We start from the raw sequence: 23,623 nt of genomic DNA, 5'->3' as shown, positions 1-23,623 counted from the left end.
TCAGTGATGGAGAATCCACCAGTTTCAGAGTAGCAGCCGTGTTAGTCGATATTCACAAAAAGAAAAGGAGGACTTGTGGCACCTTAGAGACTCACAAATTTATCTGAGCATAAGCTTTCATGAGCTACAGCTCACTTCATCAGATGCATTCAGTGGAAAATACAGCCAGCTTTCCTGGACTCCTTCATGGCCCACTTTGATTATCACTATAAAAGGTTCCCCCCCCGACCCCCTGCTCTCCTGCTGGTAATAGCTCACTTTAAGTGATCACTCTTGTGACAGTGTGTCTGGTAACACCCATTGTTTCATGTTCTCTATGTATATAAATCTCCCCACTGTATTTTCCACTGAATGCATCCGATGAAGTGAGCTGTAGCTCACGAAAGCTTATGCTCAATTTGTTAGTCTCTAAGGTGCTATAAGTACGCCTTTTCTTTTTGGAGAATCCACCATGACCCTTGGTACATTGTTCCAATGGTTAATTACACTCCCCATTAAAAACTTATGCCTTATTTCCACTCTGAAACCTTCCCTCCGCCCCTATCTAGGTTGACAGCAGGGTTTGAACCCAGAACTTACTTGTGCTAAACGTTCTGTTTGTGGAGCATCCTTTCATGGTTGGAGTGGCATAATATGAACCCTGTGTGTGTGAAATTTAAAATAACCAAGCCTGCCGCTCAGGAAATGCTCCAGGACAATAACTCCTCACTTAAAGTCATCCTGGTTAATGTTGTTACGTTGCTGATCCATTAGGAACATGCTTGTTTAAGTTGCACAGTGCTCCTTTATAACGTTGTTTGGCAGCCACCTGCTTTGTCCACTGCTTGCAGGAAGAGCAGCCCGGTGGAGCTAGCTGGGGTGGGAGGGGTGTCTTGGAGCCAGGGTGGGCAGGCAGCCCCCCTATCAGCTCCCCGCTCCCCTAAGTTCCCTGTGCGGCGGCAGTTCAGCTGTCCCTCCCCTCACTGCCGTGTGATGCTCCTGCCCTCTGCCGTGGAGCTGCTCCCGGGAGCCTCCTGCTTGCTGTGCAGGAATGACGGGGGCTAATGTCAGGGTGTCCCCCTCCCCCCTGCTCCTGCCCCCCACTTATGCCATCTCCATAAAGCCGTGTGGGGACGGGGGACAGACAGGACAGGGCTCAGGACAGAGGGAGCTTGCTGGCAGCAGCCGCTGTCTCAACTTGCTGATCTAATTAAAAAGGCAATGTACTTAGAGTGGTGTTAGCGTACTTAAAGGGGCAATGCACATCTCTCTTTCTCTCTCTCTCACACACACACAGAGTGTGTCTCTCTGTCTCTGTCTGCCATGCTGTCCCCCTCCCTCCATTTGTGCTGCCTTGTAGAGTGTGAGGCTACATTAACAACAATGTGTTAACCCTTGCGGGCTCAGCCGAGTGCTAGTTCATCATTTAGCAGTAAGGCATTCCCTGGGAAATATCCCACCCTCTTCCACCCTCTGACTTTACTACTTCAACCAAGCTTCCCAATCATCATTGCTGTGTACAGTATTAAATTGTTTGTTTAAAACTTATACTGTGTATATGTGTTTGTATATCTATAAAATATAGTCTTTTGTCTGGCAAAAAAAATTTCCCTGGAACCTAACCCCCCCTTTTTACATTCATTCTTATGGTGAAATTGGATTCGCTTAACATCATTTCGCTTAAAGTCGCATTTTTCAGGAACATAACTACAATGTTAAGCAAGGAGTTACTGTAGGATGAAAGCTTGAAGGGCCTTCGTTAAAAATCTGTTTGTTTTTAGGGAGACGTCCCCCAGATTGAAAAAAGACAAAGCCATCTGTAGGACACCAGTGTTTCTCTCTTGCTCTCTGTCTCCCCCAGCTGGGGTCTCCAGCAGGAATGGAACTCTGGTTCTTCAACATGAAGAGCACAAGCTAAAAGAGTAGCTTCGTTAACTGGCAGTGGTAGTAGGCTCTAATCCTCTGTGTGGACCAGCAACTCGAGGGGGGTGTGACACCCATATTCACAAGCACCCACAGGAGGCTATGAAAATTGGGGCCTCCCATTGGCTGCAGGATGGGAGGCCTTTGGGCTATGTCGGGCCTTCAAATGACATTGCACTTTTGTGCAGTGCTGGTCTGTAGGGTGCGGGTGAGGGGAAGGCTGGGAGGTGCCATAATCAGTGCATGAGTTCTCTGCTCTGTGTGTTGTGTAGGAAGCAGGCTTGGAGCTGGTCCACCTTGCGCTCAAGGCCAAGTGCTCATCAAATGACTTGGATTCATTGGTTGCCCAGTTGATTGATGACATCATCGCAGACTGCAGGTATTTCTGCCAAATTCAACTGTGAGCCTTTTCATGCGCTTATTACAAGAACATTTATTTATGTTGGAAGGGGCCTTGTGCTGAAAAATCCTGGTCATTTGCTAATGTTTACTTCAAAGGTTGTTGAGCCAAGGCACGGAGTTGAAAAGGTGACATTTAAAGCAGATCATAAATTTCCACTCTTTATGCAAGGGCTGCAACCCAGCATACCTGAATAAGCCTCATTGTAGCGCAGCTTGAGCCATTGCAATAGATATGCTTCCAGCTGGAATCTAGGGCTAGAAAAAAAGAGCCGCCTAGAATTTACATTTGCAGATACTGTTGCGGTAGGAATGAACTTTTATGAAGCAGTGACTTCTCCTCTGGATGTATTGTGTGTGAGAGAGAGATTCTTGACTCACAGGAACATGGGAACAGCCAGACTGGATCTGACAAGTGTCCCTCTAGCCCAGTATCTGTCCTTCGACAGGGATCAACACTAGGTGCTTCAGAGGAAGGTGTAAGGACCCCATCACTAGGCAGATATGGGAGAATCATAGAATATCAGGGTTGGAAGGGACCTCAGGAGGTCATCTAGTCCAACCCCCTGCTCAAAGCAGGACCTAATCCCCAACTAAATCATCCTAGCCGGGGTTTTGTCAAGCCTGACCTTAAAAACCTCTAAAGAAGGAGATTCCACCACCTCCCTAGGTAACCCATTCCAGTGCTTCACCACCCTTCTAGTGAAAAAGTTTTTCCTAATATCCAACCTAAACCTCCCCTGCTGGGTGAATCTGCCACCATGAAGGTCTTGTCTTGATCTCTAATAATAGGAGATGGGTTTAAAGCCCTGAAAAAGGTTTATCTCCCTTTCAATACTCTCTTTTTTAAGCATTATGTATTATAATCTTGGATATTCTTATTATCCATATGAACATCCAGTTCCTCTTTGACTCTTCCTAAAGTCTCAACAACATCCTGTAGCAAGGAGTTCCACAGATTAATTTACAGCTGGAATGAAAAAGTAATCTGTATTTTTCACAAAATTCTGCCAGGGGAGGATACACTTAGTTTCCAGCCCCTTAACTCCGTCCTGTTTCAGGTGACACCAAATCTTACAAGCTGTTATGCTATCAATAAAAATAGGTCAAGATTTTCTCAAATACGGGCCCAGAGTTTGGCTCCTTACTCTGTATTTAGGTGCCTAAATAAGTGCTAAGCACCCAACAGCCCCCATTGACTCTGGTGGGGGATGCTGGTGCTTCATATATTTGAAAATGAGGCCACTTCATGTGGATTGAGGAGTCTAAGTGTAGGTTCCTACTTTTGAAAATCTTGGTCCTTCTATACTTCTTCAAGGACAAAGTCGAAATATTGCCAGAGGAAGTTGCGTTAATGGAATCACCTTGTCCCAGAGGTGCTGGCTCTTCCCTTGGCAGTGGTCACAAAAAAGAGGTTTTTGCTTAAGTGAGTAAAGAAAATGAATAGATTTTTCCAGTCCCTTATTGTCCTTCTGCATAGCTCACACAGCCCAGGTTGAATATCAACAGCACGTCACTGCAAGGTCAGTTTCTGGTTCCCTGGCACTTGCAGGCTGTTTCATTACTGATGCTACAGCCAAGCAAAAAACTGGCGTTCTATCCCCAGATCTTCCACTGACTTGCTGTGGGACCTTGGGCAAGACACTCTGTGCATCTCTTTCACCCTTCCTCTGTCTTGTCTCTTCAGACCGTAAGCTCTTTGGATCAGGAACTGTCTCTGTGTTTGTACAGCACCGAGCACAATCGGGCCGGGACCTCAGTTAGGCTTGGAGATGCTACTGAAATACAAATAATAATGGAAAGAGATCAATTCACATTCTGTCTTTAAACAGAGTCTGAAACTGGGGCCTAACCGGCTCTTAATCTCCCCCTCAAAGGGAGGGAATCCAACGTTATGCACGCATTTGAAAAACCCTAACCTTTCCCATTGAAGCATCTGATTTATATCATAATCAGGAAAGGCAAAGAGTCCAATATGTTTTCCCTTAACGATGTGTCCTAGGTCCTGTGACCTGGACCTATTGCAGGTAGGCACCAGTAGCAGAAAGGTCTGTTGGAAGAGCATTGAATGTCTGGCACAAACTTTTGTTGAATTTTATTTTCCAATATGATTTGACTCTCTGTCTAGGTTTTTCCGTGGCCCACGTTGCCGTGATATCTTGGGGCCGTGGGGTCTGAAGCTGGAGTTCCCAGGCTTTATCACCATATCTCAATTCACCTCCCCTCATATCATCCCAACTCCAGCAATTGCTCACAGGGAAATCTTTAATATGGTTTTAGTTGTTGAGTAGGGTGTGATGATAAGCCTTCGCCAAAGGGAATTGTTAACAGCTTGTGGCCTATTCTGAAGAAGGTGGCAGCTATTAAACAACCACTGCTGCTTTTCATAAAGCTTGCCCAGTTTAAAATACCCAGGGGTACAGAAATAGTCACTCTTCATATTGAAAAGTGTTGGAGAAAGGCGCCAGTTGACAGCTTTGGAAAGTGATGCCTCCCAGTGACTGAACAGCTACAGCCCTGCTCCACTCACGTATCTCAGTCCTCAATTCAGAGGCACCATTTCTAGGGAGAAAAGGGGAGTTTGGCCTCTGTGTCTATCCCCAGCCTTCGTTGAGACAAACGTGTTCAGTTGCAGATGCTAGTTCACTGGGAAAAGGACCAAGACCCATTAACTCATTCTACACAGGGCTCACCCCCGCGATGCCACTGACTCACTCTACCAACCTATGTTGGATTTGAACCAGTAACCTAATGGCAAAAGACAGCATGGAGCCTATTAATGGGCCTTTGAGCCACCTGGTCCTCACTGCTCTTTGCTAAGACGCACGTAGGTCACTAGCAAAGGTGTTTGGAAGCCTACGGCATTCACTCACATCCTGTGGGGTTTGTTCACTGGCCAGTAGCTTGTTCTTTCAGGGGCAGGCGATGGAATGGAATAACATGCTCCGCGTGTGGCATGCAGATGAGCCAAGTCTGCTGCTTGGGAAATGCTCCATAAACCAACGAGGATGGCAGCTTTAAGGATGCTCTTTTCAAAATCTATTTATTTGATTTTAAGCCTCACCAGGGAGATGTTCGCCCCCCCCCCCCAGCTCCTTGGAAAAGGTCAGAGCTATTGTAAGGGCTGTAAATATTCCATTGCTCCTGTGTGTGCCATACGTGACCCGAGGATAATCCCAGGATTTAGGTTTTCCAGAGATGCTGCTCCCTCCAAAACAAATTCAATTAAATGAGGAAAAAATGTCACTGAGGGAGCTGCCAAGCCAGTGGTTCGTTCTGGCTGTTTCCTCCTCGGTGCTAAGCTCCTGTGGTAAATTGCTTCTGCATAGCTGAGAGAAATTGGCCTAAATAAATCAGCGAGGAGCACTAGCACATGTTCTGAAAAGAGAGCAGAATTTGCTAAACTAATTAGGATAATATCCAAATTGATGGGCTTGCCGATACCAACCACGTGTGCCTTCTGGGGAGTCTTGTGCATTGCAGCAATGTCTGCCAGGAGGCCTAACGCAAGAGGGACTGGTTAGGCTCTAAAATTGGACCACTGAGTTGCTTGTTTCATTAGAAATCTGACTGAGCCAGTCATTGGAGAATTGAACACTCTTTGGGATCCTTTTCAATTTAAGGCCAGAAGGACCCGATACGATCATCTAGTTTGACCTTCTGCGCAGCACACGCTGGAGAATCTTGCCCAATAATTTTGGCTTCAAGCCCATAGCTTCTGTTTGAGCTAGAGCATATCTTTTAAAGAGACATCTAGTTTTGATTTAAAGACTCCAAGTGGTGAAGAATCCATCACTTCCCTAGGTAAGGTGTTGTGATTATTGATTACCTTCACTGTTCTCAATGAGCACCTTATTTCTAGTCTGAATATGTCTAGCTTCACCTTCCAGCCATTGGATCTCATTCTGCCTTTTGCAGCTAGAATATAGAGCCATCTGCTGTCAGAAATGTCTTCTACATGTAAGTTCTTGGAGACTGTGATCAAGTCACCTGTTGACCTTCTCTTGGATAATTGTCTATCACAGTGAGGCATGTTTTCAAGACCTCTATAGCAGTTGGTATTGACTCTAGCCATTCTTGGGGTAACAGGAGGGGTAACAGGAAAGGTACCATTGCCTGGAATGGAGTGGTGTTCTTGCTACTTTATTTTAAACTCCAGGGGGTACCGAAGTATACTGGAGGGAGACGCTTTAGAAATGGAGATATTTATCCTTGTAAATACAAGCTGTTATTTATATTGTGGTAGTGCCTAGGAATCCCGATCATGGATCAGGGCCCCTTGTTCTAGGTGCTGCACAAACACAGAACAAGAAGAGGTTTCTTGTCCCAAGAAACTGACAGTCCCAGTATAAATACATTATAGAGTCCAAGGCCAGAAGGAACTAATGTGATCATAGTGTCTGACATCCAGTATAACAGAGTCTAGGACTTCCCTGAATTGATAACAGAATCTCCGTATAATAAAAAAGCAAAGACCTGTATCTATGCCATGGCAAGAGTCCTCAACCATTCTGCTAACAGAGTTATCTCAACCAACCACCACACTGACATTACACCGAATCTGCATGCACCAGTTTCAGCGGTTCTAAGGAGTCAGTGCGATGAAGGGGACTGCTCAGAGTGGGGATTACTCAGTCCAGCTGCCACAGTTCTTCAAAGGTTGATACACCACCTGTACAACCCAACACAAAGTTGCCAGCGCAACCCACCCATAACCCACCATTCACAAATCAATACAACCAGCACACACAATAACAACACACACTCACGGCCTCTTAATGCAACGCTTACGCCTCAATGGCTCCTCCAGAACCTTCCCCTGCCACCTCCCTAACTGCCAGCCTGTGCCACTTTAAAAATAATGCCCTATTCCTCCAGAACCTTCCCCTGGTACCTCCCTAACTGCCGGCATGTGCCCCCATACGGACAGTGCCCCACTCTTCCAGAACCTTCCCCCCCACCTCCCTAACTGCCAGCCTGTGCCCCATACAAACAGCACCCTGCTCCTCCCGAACCTTCCCCCGGTACCTCCCTAACTGCCAGCCTGTGCCCCCACACAGACAGCACCCCGCTCCTCCCGAACCTTCCCCCGCCCCCTTCCTAACTGCCAGCCTCTGCCCCCATACAGACAGCGCCCCGCTCCTCCTGAACCTTCCCCCCCACCTCCCTAACTGCCAGCCTGTGCCCCCATACAGACAGCACCCCGCTCCTCCCGAACTTTCCCCCGGTACCTCCCTAACTGCCAGCCTGTGCCCGCATACAGACAGCGCCCCACTCTTCCAGAACCTCCCCCCACCTCCCTAGCTGCCAGCCTCTGCCCCCATGCAGACAGCGCCCCGCTCTTCCAGAACCTTCCCCCCAGACCCCTAACTTCCAGCCTGTGCCCCCATATAGACAGCGCCCCACTCTTCCAGAACCTTCCGTCAGTACCTCCCTGCCAGCCTGTGCCCCCATACAAAAAGCGCCCCGCTCCTCCCGAACCTTCCCCTGCCCCCTCCCTAACTGCCAGCCTGTGCCCCCATACAGACAGTGCCCCGCTCCTCCCCAACCTTCCCCCGCCCCCTCCCTAACTGCCAGCCTGTGCCCCCATACAGACAGCGCCCCGCTCCTCCCCAACCTTCCCCCGCCCCCTCCCTAACTGTCAGCCTGTGCCCTCATACAGACAGCACCCCGCTCCTCCCGAACCTTCCCCCGCCCCCTCCCTAACTGCCAGCCTGTGCCCCCATACAGACAGCACCCCGCTCCTCCCAAACCTTCCCCCGCCCCCTCCCTAACTGCCAGCCTGTGCCCCCATACAGACAGCACCCCGCTCCTCCCAAACCTTCCCCCGCCCCCTCCCTAACTGCCAGCCTGTGCCCCCATACAGACAGCACCCCGCTCCTCCCAAACCTTCCCCCGGTACCTCCCTAACTGCCAGCCTGTGCCCGCATACAGACAGCGCCCCACTCTTCCAGAACCTCCCCCCACCTCCCTAGCTGCCAGCCTCTGCCCCCATGCAGACAGCGCCCCGCTCTTCCAGAACCTTCCCCCCAGACCCCTAACTTCCAGCCTGTGCCCCCATATAGACAGCGCCCCACTCTTCCAGAACCTTCCGTCAGTACCTCCCTGCCAGCCTGTGCCCCCATACAAAAAGCGCCCCGCTCCTCCCGAACCTTCCCCTGCCCCCTCCCTAACTGCCAGCCTGTGCCCCCATACAGACAGTGCCCCGCTCCTCCCCAACCTTCCCCCGCCCCCTCCCTAACTGTCAGCCTGTGCCCTCATACAGACAGCGCCCCGCTCCTCCCGAACCTTCCCCCGCCCCCTCCCTAACTGTCAGCCTGTGCCCTCATACAGACAGCACCCCGCTCCTCCCGAACCTTCCCCCGCCCCCTCCCTAACTGCCAGCCTGTGCCCCCATACAGACAGCACCCCGCTCCTCCCAAACCTTCCCCCGCCCCCTCCCTAACTGCCAGCCTGTGCCCCCATACAGACAGCACCCCGCTCCTCCCGAACCTTCCCCCGCCCCCTCCCTAACTGCCAGCCTGTGCCCCCATACAGACAGCGCCCCGCTCCTCCCAAACCTTCCCCCCACCTCCCTAACTTCCAGCCTCTGCCCCCATGCAGACAGCGCCCCACTCTTCCAGAACCTTCCCCCCAGACCACTAACTTCCAGCCTGTGCCCCCATACAGACAGCGCCCCGCTCCTCCCGAACCTTCCCCCGCCCCCTCCCTAACTGCCAGCCTGTGCCCCATACAGACAGAGCCCCGCTCCTCCCAAACCTTCCCCCGCCCCCTCCCTAACTGCCAGCCTGTGCCCCCATACAGACAGCGCCCCGCTCCTCCCGAACCTTCCCCTGCCCCCTCCCTAACTGCCAGCCTGTGCCCCCATATAGACAGCGCCCCACTCTTCCAGAATCTTCCGCCAATACCTCCCTGCCAGCCTGTGCCCCCACACAGACAGCGCCCCGCTCCTCCCAAACCTTCCCCCGGTACCTCCCTTACTGCCAGCCTCTGACCCCATGCAGACAGCGCCCCACTCTTCCAGAACCTTCCCCCCAGACCCCTAACTTCCAGCCTGTGCCCCCATATAGACAGCGCCCCGCTCCTCCAGAACCTTCCGTCCGTACCTCCCTGCCAGCCTGTGCCCCCATAAAACAGCACCCCCCTCCTCCAGAACCTTCCCCCCACCTCCCTAACTGCCAGCCTGTCCCCGCATACAGACAGCGCCCCACTCTTCCAGAACCTCCCCCCACCTCCCTAGCTGCCAGCCTCTGCCCCCATGCAGACAGCACCCCGCTCTTCCAGAACCTTCCCCCCAGACCCCTAACTTCCAGCCTGTGCCCCCATATAGACAGCGCCCCACTCTTCCAGAACCTTCTGTCTGTAACTCCCTGCCAGCCTGTGCCCCCATAAAACAGCACCCCCCACCTCCAGAACCTTCCCCCCACCTCCCTAAGTGCCAGCCTCTGCCCCCATGCAGACAGCGCCCTGCTCTTCCAGAACCTTCACCCCAGACCCCTAACTTCCAGCCTCTGCCCTCATGCAGACAGCGCCCCGCTCCTCCAGAACCTCCCCCCCACCTCCCTAACTGCCAGCCTGTGCCCCATACAAACAGCGCCCCGCTCCTCCCGAACCTTCCCCCGGTACTTCCCTTACTGCCAGCCTGTGCCCCCATACAGACAGCACCCCGCTCCTCCCAAACCTTCCCCCGCCCCCTCCCTAACTGCCAGCCTGTGCCCCCATACAGACAGCGCCCCGCTCCTCCCAAACCTTCCCCCGCCCCCTCCCTAACTGCCAGCCTGTGCCCCCATACAGACAGCACCCCGCTCCTCCCGAACCTTCCCCCGCCCCCTCCCTAATTGCCAGCCTGTGCCCCATACAGACAGAGCCCCGCTCCTCCCAAACCTTCCCCCGCCCCCTCCCTAACTGCCAGCCTGTGCCCCCATACAGACAGCGCCCCGCTCCTCCCGAACCTTCCCCCGCCCCCTCCCTAACTGCCAGCCTGTGCCCCCATACAGACAGCGCCCCGCTCCTCCCGAACCTTCCCCCGCCCCCTCCCTAACTGCCAGCCTGTGCCCCCATACAGACAGCGCCCCGCTCCTCCCGAACCTTCCCCCGCCCCCTCCCTAACTGCCAGCCTGTGCCCCCATACAGACAGCACCCCGCTCCTCCCGAACCTTCCCCCGCCCCCTCCCTAACTGCCAGCCTGTGCCCCCATACCGACAGCACCCCCCTCCTCCCAAACCTTCCCCCGCCCCCTCCCTAACTGCCAGCCTGTGCCCCCATACAGACAGCGCCCCACTCTTCCAGAATCTTCCGCCAATACCTCCCTGCCAGCCTGTGCCCCCACACAGACAGCGCCCCGCTCCTCCCGAACCTTCCCCCGCCCCCTCCCTAACTGCCAGCCTGTGCCCCCACACAGACAGCGCCCCGCTCCTCCCAAACCTTCCCCCGCCCCCTCCCTAACTGCCAGCCTGTGCCCCCATACAGACAGCGCCCCGCTCCTCCCGAACCTTCCCCCGCCCCCTCCCTAACTGCCAGCCTGTGCCCCCATACAGACAGCGCCCCACTCTTCCAGAATCTTCCGCCAATACCTCCCTGCCAGCCTGTGCCCCCACACAGACAGCGCCCCGCTCCTCCCAAACCTTCCCCCGGTACCTCCCTTACTGCCAGCCTCTGACCCCATGCAGACAGCGCCCCACTCTTCCAGAACCTTCCCCCCAGACCCCTAACTTCCAGCCTGTGCCCCCATATAGACAGCGCCCCGCTCCTCCAGAACCTTCCGTCCGTACCTCCCTGCCAGCCTGTGCCCCCATAAAACAGCACCCCCCTCCTCCAGAACCTTCCCCCCACCTCCCTAACTGCCAGCCTGTCCCCGCATACAGACAGCGCCCCTCTCTTCCAGAACCTCCCCCCACCTCCCTAGCTGCCAGCCTCTGCCCCCATGCAGACAGCACCCCGCTCTTCCAGAACCTTCCCCCCAGACCCCTAACTTCCAGCCTGTGCCCCCATATAGACAGCGCCCCACTCTTCCAGAACCTTCTGTCTGTAACTCCCTGCCAGCCTGTGCCCCCATAAAACAGCACCCCCCTCCTCCAGAACCTTCCCCCCACCTCCCTAAGTGCCAGCCTCTGCCCCCATGCAGACAGCGCCCTGCTCTTCCAGAACCTTCACCCCAGACCCCTAACTTCCAGCCTCTGCCCTCATGCAGACAGCGCCCCGCTGCTCCAGAACCTCCCCCCCACCTCCCTAACTGCCAGCCTGTGCCCCATACAAACAGCACCCCGCTCCTCCCGAACCTTCCCCCGGTACTTCCCTTACTGCCAGCCTCTGCCCCCATACAGACAGCGCCCCGCTCCTCCCAAACCTTCCCCCGCCTCCTCCCTAACTGCCAGCCTGTGCCCCCATATAGACAGCGCCCCGCTCCTCCCCAACCTTCCCCCGCCCCCTCCCTAACTGCCAGCCTGTGCCCCCATATAGACAGCACCCCACTCTTCCAGAACCTTCTGTCTGTAACTCCCTGCCAGCCTGTGCCCCCATAAAAGAGCACCCCCCTCCTCCAGAACCTTCCCCCCACCTCCCTAAGTGCCAGCCTCTGCCCCCATGCAGACAGCGCCCCGCTCTTCCAGAACCTTCCCCCCACCTCCCTAACTTCCAGCCTCTGCCCTCATGCAGACAGCGCCCTGCTCCTCCAGAACCTCCCCCCCACCTCCCTAACTGCCAGCCTGTGCCCCATACAAACAGCACCCCGCTCCTCCCGAACCTTCCCCCGGTACTTCCCTTACTGCCAGCCTGTGCCCCCATACAGACAGTGCCCCGCTCTTTCAGAACCTTCCGTCAGTACCTCCCTGCCAGCCTGTGCCCCCATAAAACAGCACCCCCCTCCTCCAGAACCTTCCCCCACCTCCCTAACTGCCAGCCTGTTCCCCCAAACAGACAGCGCCCCACTCTTTCAGAACCTTCCGCCAGTACCTCCTTAACTGCCAGCCTGTGCCCCCATACAAACAGCGCCCCGCTCCTCCCGAACCTTCTCCCGCCACCCCCCTGCCAGCCTGTGCCCCCATACAGACTGGTGGCCACTGGGGGTCGGGGGCGGAGTACCCGGGCTGCGGTGAAGGGGGAAGGTGGTTCTCCCGAAGGGGTCGATCCTGCCTCTCTTACCCAGCTACAGCATCCACAGGGCGGGGCTCAGAAGCCGCTTCTCCCGGGGCCGGCAGCGGCTGCCCTTTTTCACCTGGCTCATTTGTGCGGGTGCCTGCGGGTTCTTGTCATGATGCTGTCGAGCTGGTCAGTGCAGGGACAGGCTCGGCGTCCCGGGCTAGCTGAGCTTGGTGTGAGGAAGGGGATGGAGCTACTTCTGGGCCCGAGAGTGCTCCTCGTCCACCTCCCCTTCCCCCCCCTTCCTCACTCCTGTACCGAGCTGACCAGCTCAGGGCCACCTGGAACCTCCCGCAGGGACAGGTGGTCGGGGAAACACCTCCGGGGTTTCTCCACCATGGATGCAGCGTGGGGTTGCTGGGCCTGTCCTGCGGGGCCTCGGTCTCGCGGGGTCAGACTCAGTCAATGGCACGTAGGCTCCCGGCAGCCTGCGTGTTGGCTATAGAGAAGAACGCAATGCACGTGCGCGTGTGTTGGAGTGCAGGGCCCATGTGCTGACATTCCGGTCCCTGCGACGTGATCCTTGCGACAGCGCCCGTCAGGGCCTTAGAGGGGTGACTCATGGCCATGGTGGAGCCGTCGGTCCACCCGCCGGAGTATCATGACCAGCAGTTGTAACGTGACGGGTCTCAACTGTGCTGCCAGCGGAGGGCGCGCCCCCAGATTTCGCTGGAGCCAGTTAGGGGAACTCCCTCCTTCGCTCTACTCTCGGGCCTGGTCCGCCCTGGGCAACGGACCTGAGCGAAAACTGCTGCTCCCCACCGCCAGGGAGGTGGGGTCCGACAGCTCTTATTCTCTGGGGGGGTTGACCTGGTGGCTGGTTTGGGATGACAAACTTTCCAGACTTTTTCCCTGGGGTTGACCTGGTGGCTGGTCGGAGCTGGGGTTGACTTGGTGGCTGGGTGGGGACTTAGAAAATTTCTGCCTCATTCCCTGGGTTGACCTGGTGGCGGGTTGGAACTGGGATTGACCAGGTGGCTAATTGGAGATAAAACAGGGCCAGCCACCCACTGGGCCAGGAAAAAAAGGGGCTTATGAGCTGCAGCTGGGCAAAAGAGGGAGAAATGGGACCTTCCCCATTCACTGCAGCCCCAGTGCTCTGCCCCCCCACCTCCTGTGGCCACCAGTCCCATCATATACCCTGTACCCAGTGGCCACTGGGACTCGTAGCCTCCTGCATGTTAAAGAGACAGTCTCCCTGTAGCAGCCTGGCCAACCCCGATGGTTCAAACACCCTGAGACAGACCCCAAACCAGGAGATTGGACCAAAATCATGAGATTTGTTTTTTAAAAAGACGATATTGTAGTTTTGTTCAGTCTTTTGATGTTTGAACTTTTCACTCCCTGCCCTCTCCCCCGCACATGTGTGTGAGTCAATTACTGTTACTAGCACTCCCAAATGTATGTATTGGTGTTTCTGGCCTCTGCTTGCAGGTGCTCTGCCCATTCCCCTGCCCTCAACCTGCCCCCTGGCCTCCTGCAGCTCATAGTTCTTCATCGCCCTCTCCCAGATCTGGGGGGCTGCAGTGGGTCCCCTCCCTTTTCCAGGCCTGCCGGGGCAGGTCCCCATCCCTCCTGGCCCCCAGCCAGGTGCTGCAGTGTGAGGAGGAGAAGCAAGGGGTGTCCTATTGCTCACAGGGAGGAAGGGAAAGGAGGGTCTTTCAGCTGCTGGGGTCTCTGCTCCCCCCGCCCCCTCCAAGAGGAGCAGGGAGAGCTCTGCCTGCTTCTGCAGCATTTCGGATTAGCTTCTCTTCCCTAGGAGGCGGGGCCATGGGAAAGGCAGCCAATCAGAGGGGGAGCTGGTAGGTAAGATTTCCCCCAATGAGAAGTAAGTCCTGGGGGAAAAAAAGAGTTCAGACTTGTTGGCAGTTTTTGACAGAGACATTATTAAGGGCACAAGAACAAACTATCCCACTGTGATAGGGGAGGAGAGGTAGATACGCTGGAGGGTAGGGATAGGATGCAGAGGGACCTAGACAAATTAGAGGATTGGGCCAAAAGAAATCTGATGAGGTTCAACAAGGACAAGTGCAGAGTCCTGCACTAAGGACGGAAGAATCCCATGCACCGCTACAGACTAGGGACCGAATGGCTCGGCAGCCATTCTGCAGAAAAGGACCTAGGGATTACAGTGGACGAGAAGCTGGATATGAGTCAGCAGCGTGCCCTTGTTGCCAAGAAGGCCAATGGCATTTTGGGCTGTATAAGTAGGGGCATTGCCAGCAGATCGAGGGACGTGATCGTTCCCCTCTATTTGACATTGGTGAGGCCTCATCTGGAGTACTGTGTCCAGTTTTGGGCCCCACACTACAAGAAGGATGTGAAAAAATTGGAAAGCGTCCAGCGGAGGGCAACGAAAATGGTTAGGGGACTGGAACACATGACTTATGAGGAGAGGCTGAAGGAACTGGGATTTTTTAGTCTTCAGAAGAGAAGAGTGAGGGGGGATTTGATAGCTGCTTTCAACTGCCTGAAAGGGGGTTCCAAAGAGGATGGCTCTAGACTGTTCTCAGTGGTAGCAGGTGACAGAACAAGGAGCAAAGGTCTCAAGTTGCAGTGGGGGAGGTTTAGGTTGGATATTAGGAAAATCTTTTTCAGTAGGAGGGTGGTGAAGCACTGGAATGGGTTACCTAGGGAGGTAGTGGAATCTCTTTCCTTTGAGGTTTTTAAGGTCAGGCTTGACAAAGCCCTGGCTGAGAAGATTTAGTTGGGGATTGGTCCTGCTTTGAGCAGGGGGTTGGACTAGATGACCTCCTGAAGTCCCTTCCAACCCTGATATTCTATATTCTATGAGAGGAGTATGGTAAGAGACCACCCCGGTTAACCAGGAGATCTTCAATGACCTGAAACTCAAAAAAGAGTCCTATAAAAATTGGAAACAAATTATGAAGGATGAAGATATAAAAAACAACAACAGAAGCCTGTAGAGACAAAATTAGTAAGGTGAAGGCAAAACAAGTTTAAACAAATTAGGGATATAAACGGTAAAAAGAAAACATTTTACAAATACATGAGACGGAAGAGGAAGACCACAGACAGGGCAAGCCTATTATTCAATGAGGAGGGAAAGACAATGACAGAAAACACAGCCATGGCTGGAGTTAATGCCTTTTTTGCTTCAGCTTTGAGAGGGGTAGCCGTGTTAATCTGTATCAGCAAAAACAAAGGGGAGTCCTTGTGGCACCTTAGAGACTAACACATTTATTTGGGCATAAGCTTTTGTGGGCTAGAACCCACTTCATCAGATGCATGGAGTGGAATACACAATAGGCAGGTATAAATACACAGCACATGAAAAGATGGGAGTTGTGTTACTGAGTGGGGGGTCAGTGCTAACGAGGCCAATTCAATTAGGGTGGATGTGTGGCCCATTCCCAACAGTTGACAAGAAGGGGTGAATATGAACAGAGGGAAAATTATTTTTTGTAGTGACCCAGCCACTTCCAGTCTTTATTCAGGCCTAGTTTGATGGTGTCAAATGGGAGTGGCTGCACACTATTACTGAAAAATTGCTGACGTTGTCAGTTTTACCATATAATTATAAAATAAAATGATTGGAATATAAATATTGTACTTACCTTTCAGCATATAGTATATAGAGCAGTATAAAACAAGTCATAAGAAATTTTAGTTTGTTCTGACTTTGCTAGTGCCTTTTTATGTAGCCTGTTGTAAAATTAGGAAAATATCTAGATGAGCTGATGTACCCCCTGGAAGAGCTCTGCCTGCCCCCAGGGGTATGCTTACCCCTGATTGAGAACCACTGATCTGTGTTATTGCCATTCTTTCATGTCTCAAAGCTATTATATTCCATTATAGAGAGAGTGGTGGGGGAAGCTAGCAGGGCTCCTGGGTTCTGTTCGTGGCTCGGCCGCTTTCTGTATGAGACTGAGCAACGAATTGCACCGGCCTGGGACATAGTTTTCCCATCTGTAAAATGGTGATTATAATTCCTATCTGACAAGAACATTGGCTGGGAGGGATGTTTGTCAAATGCCTTTATTATCTGTACTATGGTAGCAGTGAGATCGAGCCCCCATTGCAATAGGTACTATACAACCATAGTGAGAGACAGTCCTGGCCCCAAAGAGCTTACACTTTAATCAGACAAAAGGTGGGAGAGGAAATGACTTGTCCAAATTCACCCAGCAAGTCAATGGTCAAGTCCCTTCCCCGCTCTGTGCCTCAGTTTCCTGAATGTTAGCCTAGTTCCCCAGCCACTGCACTACACTGTCTTTCAGGCTATCTGTTGTCTACTTGCAGAAAGCCATTTATTTTAGTTCACAGTCTCTCCTAAAGTGATTGCTAATGGTTCTACCATCAGCATCCACCATGGTTGGTAAGAGGTATTGAGCATCCCTGTGAGGAGCCCAGTGCTTCTGGATTAGCTGTATGTCTATCCCTTGGGAGGTTACTTTACCTCTGTATTTGGCTCTGCTGTAACCTCTGCTGTTTTCCACAATTCAAGAAGGATGTTGATAAATTGGAGAGGGTTCAGAGAAGAGCCACGAAAATGATTAAAGAATTAGAACACCTGCCTTATAGCGATAGACTCAAGGAGCTATAGAGAAATTTAAGGGGGTGACTTGATCACAGCCTATAAGTATCTACATAGGGACCAGAAATTTGATAATAGGCACTTCAGTCTGGCAGAGAAAGGTATAACATGATCCAATAGCTGGAAGTTGAAGGGAGACAAATTGAGATGGGAAAGAAGTTGTACATTTTTAACAGTGAGGGAAATTAGCCATTGGAACAATTTCTCAAGGATAGTTCATACAGCAACCACCCAGGACTAGGTACAGGGTGAAGGCTCTCTTAACAAAATGTATGGCAGACTTCAACTGCTTACTCTCAAGTGGTTACTCCTGCCCCACTTATCTATCTTGGGCAGATGATTGAATCCTATGCAGTTTGCAGTGTTGTAGTTTTTTCAGATGAGATCTTAAACACTATGGCTGCAGAATCATGGAGTCCACACGGCCCCGGTTGAGATTACTGGGGCAGTTCACACCTCTCAGAGATGTTTCAGACTGTGTGAACTCAGGCAGGAAGCCCTGCATTGGCTGAACCTTGGCTCACCTCTGTGAGGTTATCTCTGCAACCATCTGGGCAAGAACTGGAATTATATTTTTACAATGAAAACGGAAATTCTGGCGCAAGCAATGAATTTATTGGGGCCATGACTTTAGTTAGGGATACAGTTCTGATGGCCCTGTTGTCACGGTTTCAGGCTTAACTATCCCTCTGCCATCTTCATGGTCTCTTTCATGGCACGCCCTTAGATCTCAAGCCTCAAGCTGTCATCTTTTTTGGGGTGGGAATTTGTTCCTTTCCCTCCAGACCAGAGATTTAGGCTGCAATTTCTCCTTCCATTCACTGTGATCACCTTAGTAAGTCCGAGTTTAGCTCAGCAATTGCCGTCCTGTGATCTCCTTGCGGCAATGGGCAGGATTTACTGGAGACCAGCCAGCCTTCATAAAGCAAAGTATTTATTCAGAACCAAAAGCATTACAGAGGAAGCTGATCTTGACAACAACAAACCGCTTATATGTATGCCCAGCTCCCCAGGTGTCACCCATGGTGCACAAGAGCTGGTAGGTCTCAAAGCCCTTCAGACCCTTCTAGTAACTTTGTTCCTGTTGGTTACCATCTCGTGTGAGTTCTTAGATCCAGTTTGAGTGACCCTTCCTCTCTAGCTGTCCTCCCACTTTATGTATTTCTCTGTTCCTTGTCTGCTGGGCCGCTTGAATGTTGTCAAAAACAGTCTATGCCATTCCGCCCCAGGGGGTGGTACTTCCGCAAACCTGCTTATCTGTCTAGGGCAGTGATTTTCAACCTGTGGTCTGTGGACCCCTGGGTGTCTGCAGACTATGTCTAAGATTTCCAAAGAGGTCCACACCTTCATTCAAATTTTACAGAAAAGAAAAAAGGTTGAAAACATGGGTGTAGGGATTTGCAGTAATTACCTCTTAGTGACATTTACTTTCTGATGGTTCATTCATGCTTAGTGACTTCTCTGCAGTCACTGCATTGCTTCTCATGTTTCAAGAAAGAAGGTAATCCCTTCATGCCCAGCAAGGTGAGAAGGGAAAGTGAGTCACACATATCCTTTTGTAAAAATAAATCAGACATTTTCCCAGTCTCCACATCCAGGACAGTTTGTCAGTGGGAATAGAGCCCATGACTTTCAATGCCAGAATCATAGACCTCTACCATTTGAACTGGAAAAACGAACTTGTAATTTGTAGTGGAAGGAGGCAATTAGCCTATATGTGGCAGAGCCACTAGACGGAGACATTATCAGCCCCACAATTTGCACATATTATGGGAATTATTTTTAAACAACATCTTGCTGCAAGATTTACTAAGCCTGAGAAGACTGTGAGAGAGATAATAGACTATCAGTCAGTCTGTCTGTCTGCCTTCTCATTTTATAGATGGGGAAGAAAAAGTACAGCAAGGTTAAGGGATTTGCTCAGCGTCACTCTGGAAGGGTTGGGAATTGAATCCAGATCGCATTCTGTTTCAGTTGGACTTTTGTTCTTTAATATGTCTATAAGGGTAGCTCATAAATCATTGAGTTTTAACATGAAAACTCTTAAACAGCTTAGCACAATGAAGATGCTGTGGAGCTTCTGGAATATTTATCTTGCAGGTTGAGCCAATTTATGTGTGTGTGTGTGTGTGTGTGTAGTGATGCACGAAGCTCAGTTACAACTCCTTTTTGGAACTCATTGCAATAGTGTCTCAGGGCTGTAAGTGTGGTTTGAACCTTCCTTGCTCCTGGCGCTTGTTCAGTCACCAAATATCTCTTTGGTGGCTTGTTATTTTTGCATAAACTTGCTCATAAAAAGAAAGTCCCCAGTAAAGCCGTTGCTTTGCAATGCACAGCTAACATTGGCCTGTTTCTCTGTGCTCCTTTCTCCCACCCCCCATCTGCAGCCAGCCGCTCGTTGATGTCAGCAACAAGACAGCCAGCACCCATCTGGATCAGTACATGTACAAATTCCGCAGCACCAACCTGAACCAGATTGTCCAGGCAGCTCTGAACCTGAAGCATGAGGATTCTGACCTCCAGACAGTGCTGGACCAGGCTGAGGACTGGCTCTTGAGACTAAAAGCCATGGCAGAGGAGGTAAAAGTGGGGGTGAATTGCTTTTGCCCTGATGGCTCTTTATCTTTCCCACCCAGCCCATCTTGGTGCTATTACAGGCTTGTTTGAGGTAAGCCATCCTAACCGGGAGCAACTCCTTAGGATTTGCCTACATAGGGACCGGTGGGGGTGTCTACACTTAAAACATTACAGCTGAGCCACTACACCAGGGCAATGTTTCAGAGTAGACACTGCCCACCCCCTGAGAGGTGGTAGCTAGGTTGATGGAAGAATTCTTCCATCGACCTCACACCTACAAAGGGATTTAGGATTTTTTAACACCTCTGAGCAACGTAGTTATGCTGACCTAATTTTCTAGCATAGCTCAGGCCTTAATCTAAATGAATGGTTGAAGTGGATTAGTTAAACCCCATTAAAACCCTGTGTGGATGCTCTCATTGAGAATTAACATGGCCTTAACTCGCTTTAGTTATATTCACTTTGGAAGCAAATGAAGTTAAATCGAATTAAGGCCACATTCATTCTGAATGAACATCCGCATCAGAGTTTAATGTGGTTTATGTAATCCACTTTACATCGACACCTTTAGTTAATTTGGATTAATTTTCCAGAGTGTCCTCTTAGCAAATTTACCATTAGAACTTTCCCAAACTGATGCACGCTAGGAATTGTACTCTTTGAGACTCAGCAGGTTACCTACCCACCAGGGGAACAGACGATGATCTGGAAATTAATAATCCCCACCCAAACCTTCAAGCAGTAGGCTGTTTGCGTCATTAGAAATGAGATAGTTTAGGACTTTGTGACTGCTCAACTATTGCCAGGAGCTTCCAGGTACAATAAACTCTTCTCTAGTTGAAGCGAATGTTGATATTGGCCCAGATTATCAAAGCCCATTAGGTGCCTAAGGGCGTTAAGCACTTAAATTCCTTTCAGTATCTGGGCATTATCCTGTACAGCAAAACCTGCCTAAGCGCTCATTCCGGACCAGTGAAAAGCAGCCACCTATTAGCAGCTGGTCCTTAACTAAAAGCAGATCAAAACTGCATTGGGCACCTGTGCCCATTCAAGTGGTTGCTCCAGGATGGGGTAACCCTTCACCCATCCATGCAGACTCTCCCTTGGATCTGAGGACCAAACTGGGTCCTTTCCATTCCACACCTCATCATCTCGAGTAGCAAGGGCGCTCCAGGACAGATTCTTCCTTCGGTAACCCCTGTGCAGTTCACTTCCTTCAGAGGGTTTGCAGAGCTGTCACTACACTTTAAAACGTTTACCGGTATAACTGTGACAGTAAGGGGGGTGATTTTTGCCTGTGTGGTTATGCCAGCCAAGCCTGCCTGGTGTAGATACACTTATGCCGGTATAAGGTGCTTTATACCTGTATAACTTATTTCACTTCACTGAATTGGAATACGGTATGCTGATGTAACTGCCTGTCATGCTGGTATAACTGCATCCATGCTAGCCTTGCAGTTCTGCTTTAATTATGCCGTTAAAGAATTAAAGGGACAAACTTTTAAGCGCAGAGAAAGCCTGGGGGGATCCTAGTAAGCAATTCTGTTGCTGATGCACAAGCCAGAGGAGATGTCTAGCTCACCCTCCCATACCTGAGCTGGCTCTGGAGGGCTAAGGACTTGTCTGTCCATGGAAGGTATTCTGGAATAAGGTAGGGAGTGAATTTAAAATGCTATAGCTATGCCAGAGTAAGGGCTGGTCTATACTGAAAACTTACATCGGCACTCTCTGATCTCCACAACAGTTTTCTTGGGGGTTTCATTAAAGGCACTGGCTGGCTGGGTTTCTAACCTCAGAAGAAATACACAATACAGACGATGTCACCCCGGTCAGGTTTGCTTTTAAGCCTGCTGGCTTCCCATAGGGTGAAGGTCGCTGCTGTGCAGAACATCAGTGCAAGGGCCTGTGCATCCCACCTAAGTTCTTGATATATGGAGTCCATAGGCCTTCGACTGACCTGCTGCACAGGGGTGAATTTTATCCATCAGCTTCGGTAGCAATTGGTTTGGCTCCTGTCTGCCACACTCTGTTCTAGAGGGGGGTTGGAGTGAGTGAAGGGCATCCAGATCTGGATCCAAATGTTCCTAAAGTTCAGGGGTGCTGGGGAATCTGGAGGTTTGGGTTCAGCCCATTATCCAAGGTAGGGCCCAGCCCCCCTGTTTGGACCCTGACTCCCTGAAATCTGGGCGGTGTTTGGATCTAGGCTGGCGGTCAGTCTTGGCTTTATACCTTAAATGGCAGGATTTAGAACATCCAGAGTCTAGCCTGTTAATTTGGGGTGCAGCCTCTGGTTTCCAAGCCATCAAAGCTTTCTAAGGCCTGATTTTCAAACCGAGGGGAATTTGCTGGCCCAACTGCCAACTCCGACATCAAAGGCGGGAGTTTGGAAGCCCCCTTAAAATGCCTGTGTTTGAAAACTGGGCCTGGCGGTTCCTGGGATGGTGTCCTGGGTTATGGGGCGCTCCTTAAAACAAAGCCATGACATTTGGTAGCAAAGTGCCATACTTGGAGCTTTATTAATTCCCTCTACATTCAACCTAGGCTGCGCTTATCCCTGTAGGGTGTGAGACCCCCCCACAGCCATGGCCAAGGCAGTTTTACCACTGATTTCAGTGGGAGAGTGATTTGGGTTTAAATGCCCAGGGCTAGAACCTCAGCGGCTGGAAATAGCTCCGCTGAAGTTAGTGGCAATGTTGATTTGTACCAGATGGGGTGCTGCTGGCCCCCAGAGTCTACGCCCAGCCAGCAGCATGATGTAAAACCCGGGGCTGGATTCTCTGGCGGAGGGAGATCCATCTCTTCTTTGGTTGTTCCAAGATCCTGGTCAGGCAGTTGCAGGGGGGGGCGATGTTGCAGCCCAGTGACTGTTTCTGTGATCTTTAAAGCCACCCGCAGTGAAAACACAGAAGAGAAGGAGCTGGCCTCCCTGCCTTGGGACTGGAGCCACAGGAAGGGTTTTGTGGTGTCCCTCCTTTAATGGGATCTAAAGTCCCTCGCTCCCCTTTGGGGACAGGCTATTTTCATCCCCCAACAGAGCTTTAGCACTGAGGTCAGCGCAGGAGGTACCTGGCGCCCTTGCCAGCTGCTGTGATTGTGGAGTCAGAGACTTTCTCTCAGGGAAGAGGGAGGCACATTTCAGAATGTGGGCCAGCAGCTGCAGTGGTTTCTGGTTTGCGACTCTGCCAGCCCCAGCTTTGAAATAGAACATTTGGTCCTGAAGTCCAGATTAGTGAAGGGAGTCGGCTGCCCTTGCTTGCCTACCTCCTGCTGGCTGGGGCCGGGCATCCCACTGGCTGCTGTGGCTCTCCCCTCTTGGCTGGAGGGGCCGTGCTGCAGAGGAGCCACCGGCCGGACAGGAGGGAGAAATGCCCTGACGCTGGGGGAGCGTCTGCTGAAGCAAATAGGACGCTTGGTGCTGAGGATAATAGTCCAGGCTGTTCTGCTGCTGTTTCCTGCACTGGATTTCTCTTTGCTTCCTCATTCCCAGCCTCTGTGTCTCTGCATTCACCCTTCATCCCCACTCCGTCCCCCTCTCCCTTCCCCTAAGCAGAACCCGATAACTTCAGCGTCTAAGCTACAATTTCAAATGCACCGTGTTTGGGTGGGCTTGAAATTTGCCCCCGAGCCTTGAGAGTTACACTCTCTAGCATCGTCCTGCAGGCTGGGGCTCGCCGGGGAATGGGCAAGTGGCCGAAAGGGAATAGCGGGGTAGCATGGTTTCTGCGCTCCTGAGTTAGGACTGGCCATGGGACAGGCGCTACTTCTGTCTTGAAATTGTCGAGCTGACGAAAGGTGCCAAAACGGCAGCCCCGCGGAACGGCCTCTAGTGATGCACAGAAACTACACGGCACTGACACCGGTGCCCGTGTAACTCCTCCCCCCTGGCATCAGCGGGGCCTGGCCCGGCAGCACCGAAGCACAGCGTGCTACCGCCCAAGCCAAAGGAGACAGTCCATTAGCTGCCTGCAGCAGTAGGCTGTTATCCTCTTTCTGGAGCAGCCACGAGAGAAGGTTGGGACACACATCACGCAGGCTTGCTACGCAAACCAG

At 51.8% G+C, this 23,623-nt stretch overlaps 1 protein-coding gene across 1 annotated transcript in view; it reads left to right on the top strand.

The window, feature by feature from the left end:
• The window catches only part of DYSF (dysferlin), a 300,841-nt gene that overhangs the window by 112,288 nt on the left and 164,930 nt on the right, over positions 1 to 23,623 (top strand). The window contains exons 22-23 of the mRNA XM_077816190.1: positions 2,175 to 2,281; positions 19,384 to 19,576. Of these exons, the coding sequence (XP_077672316.1) occupies positions 2,175 to 2,281; positions 19,384 to 19,576 (300 nt within the window). The remainder of the gene's footprint in view (positions 1 to 2,174; positions 2,282 to 19,383; positions 19,577 to 23,623) is intronic.

Source organism: Eretmochelys imbricata, chromosome 4 (genome assembly GCF_965152235.1).
Source record: "Eretmochelys imbricata isolate rEreImb1 chromosome 4, rEreImb1.hap1, whole genome shotgun sequence".
In the NCBI taxonomy this organism is placed as follows: domain Eukaryota; kingdom Metazoa; phylum Chordata; order Testudines; family Cheloniidae; genus Eretmochelys; species Eretmochelys imbricata.
This window is presented reverse-complemented; position numbering and strand designations above follow the sequence as displayed.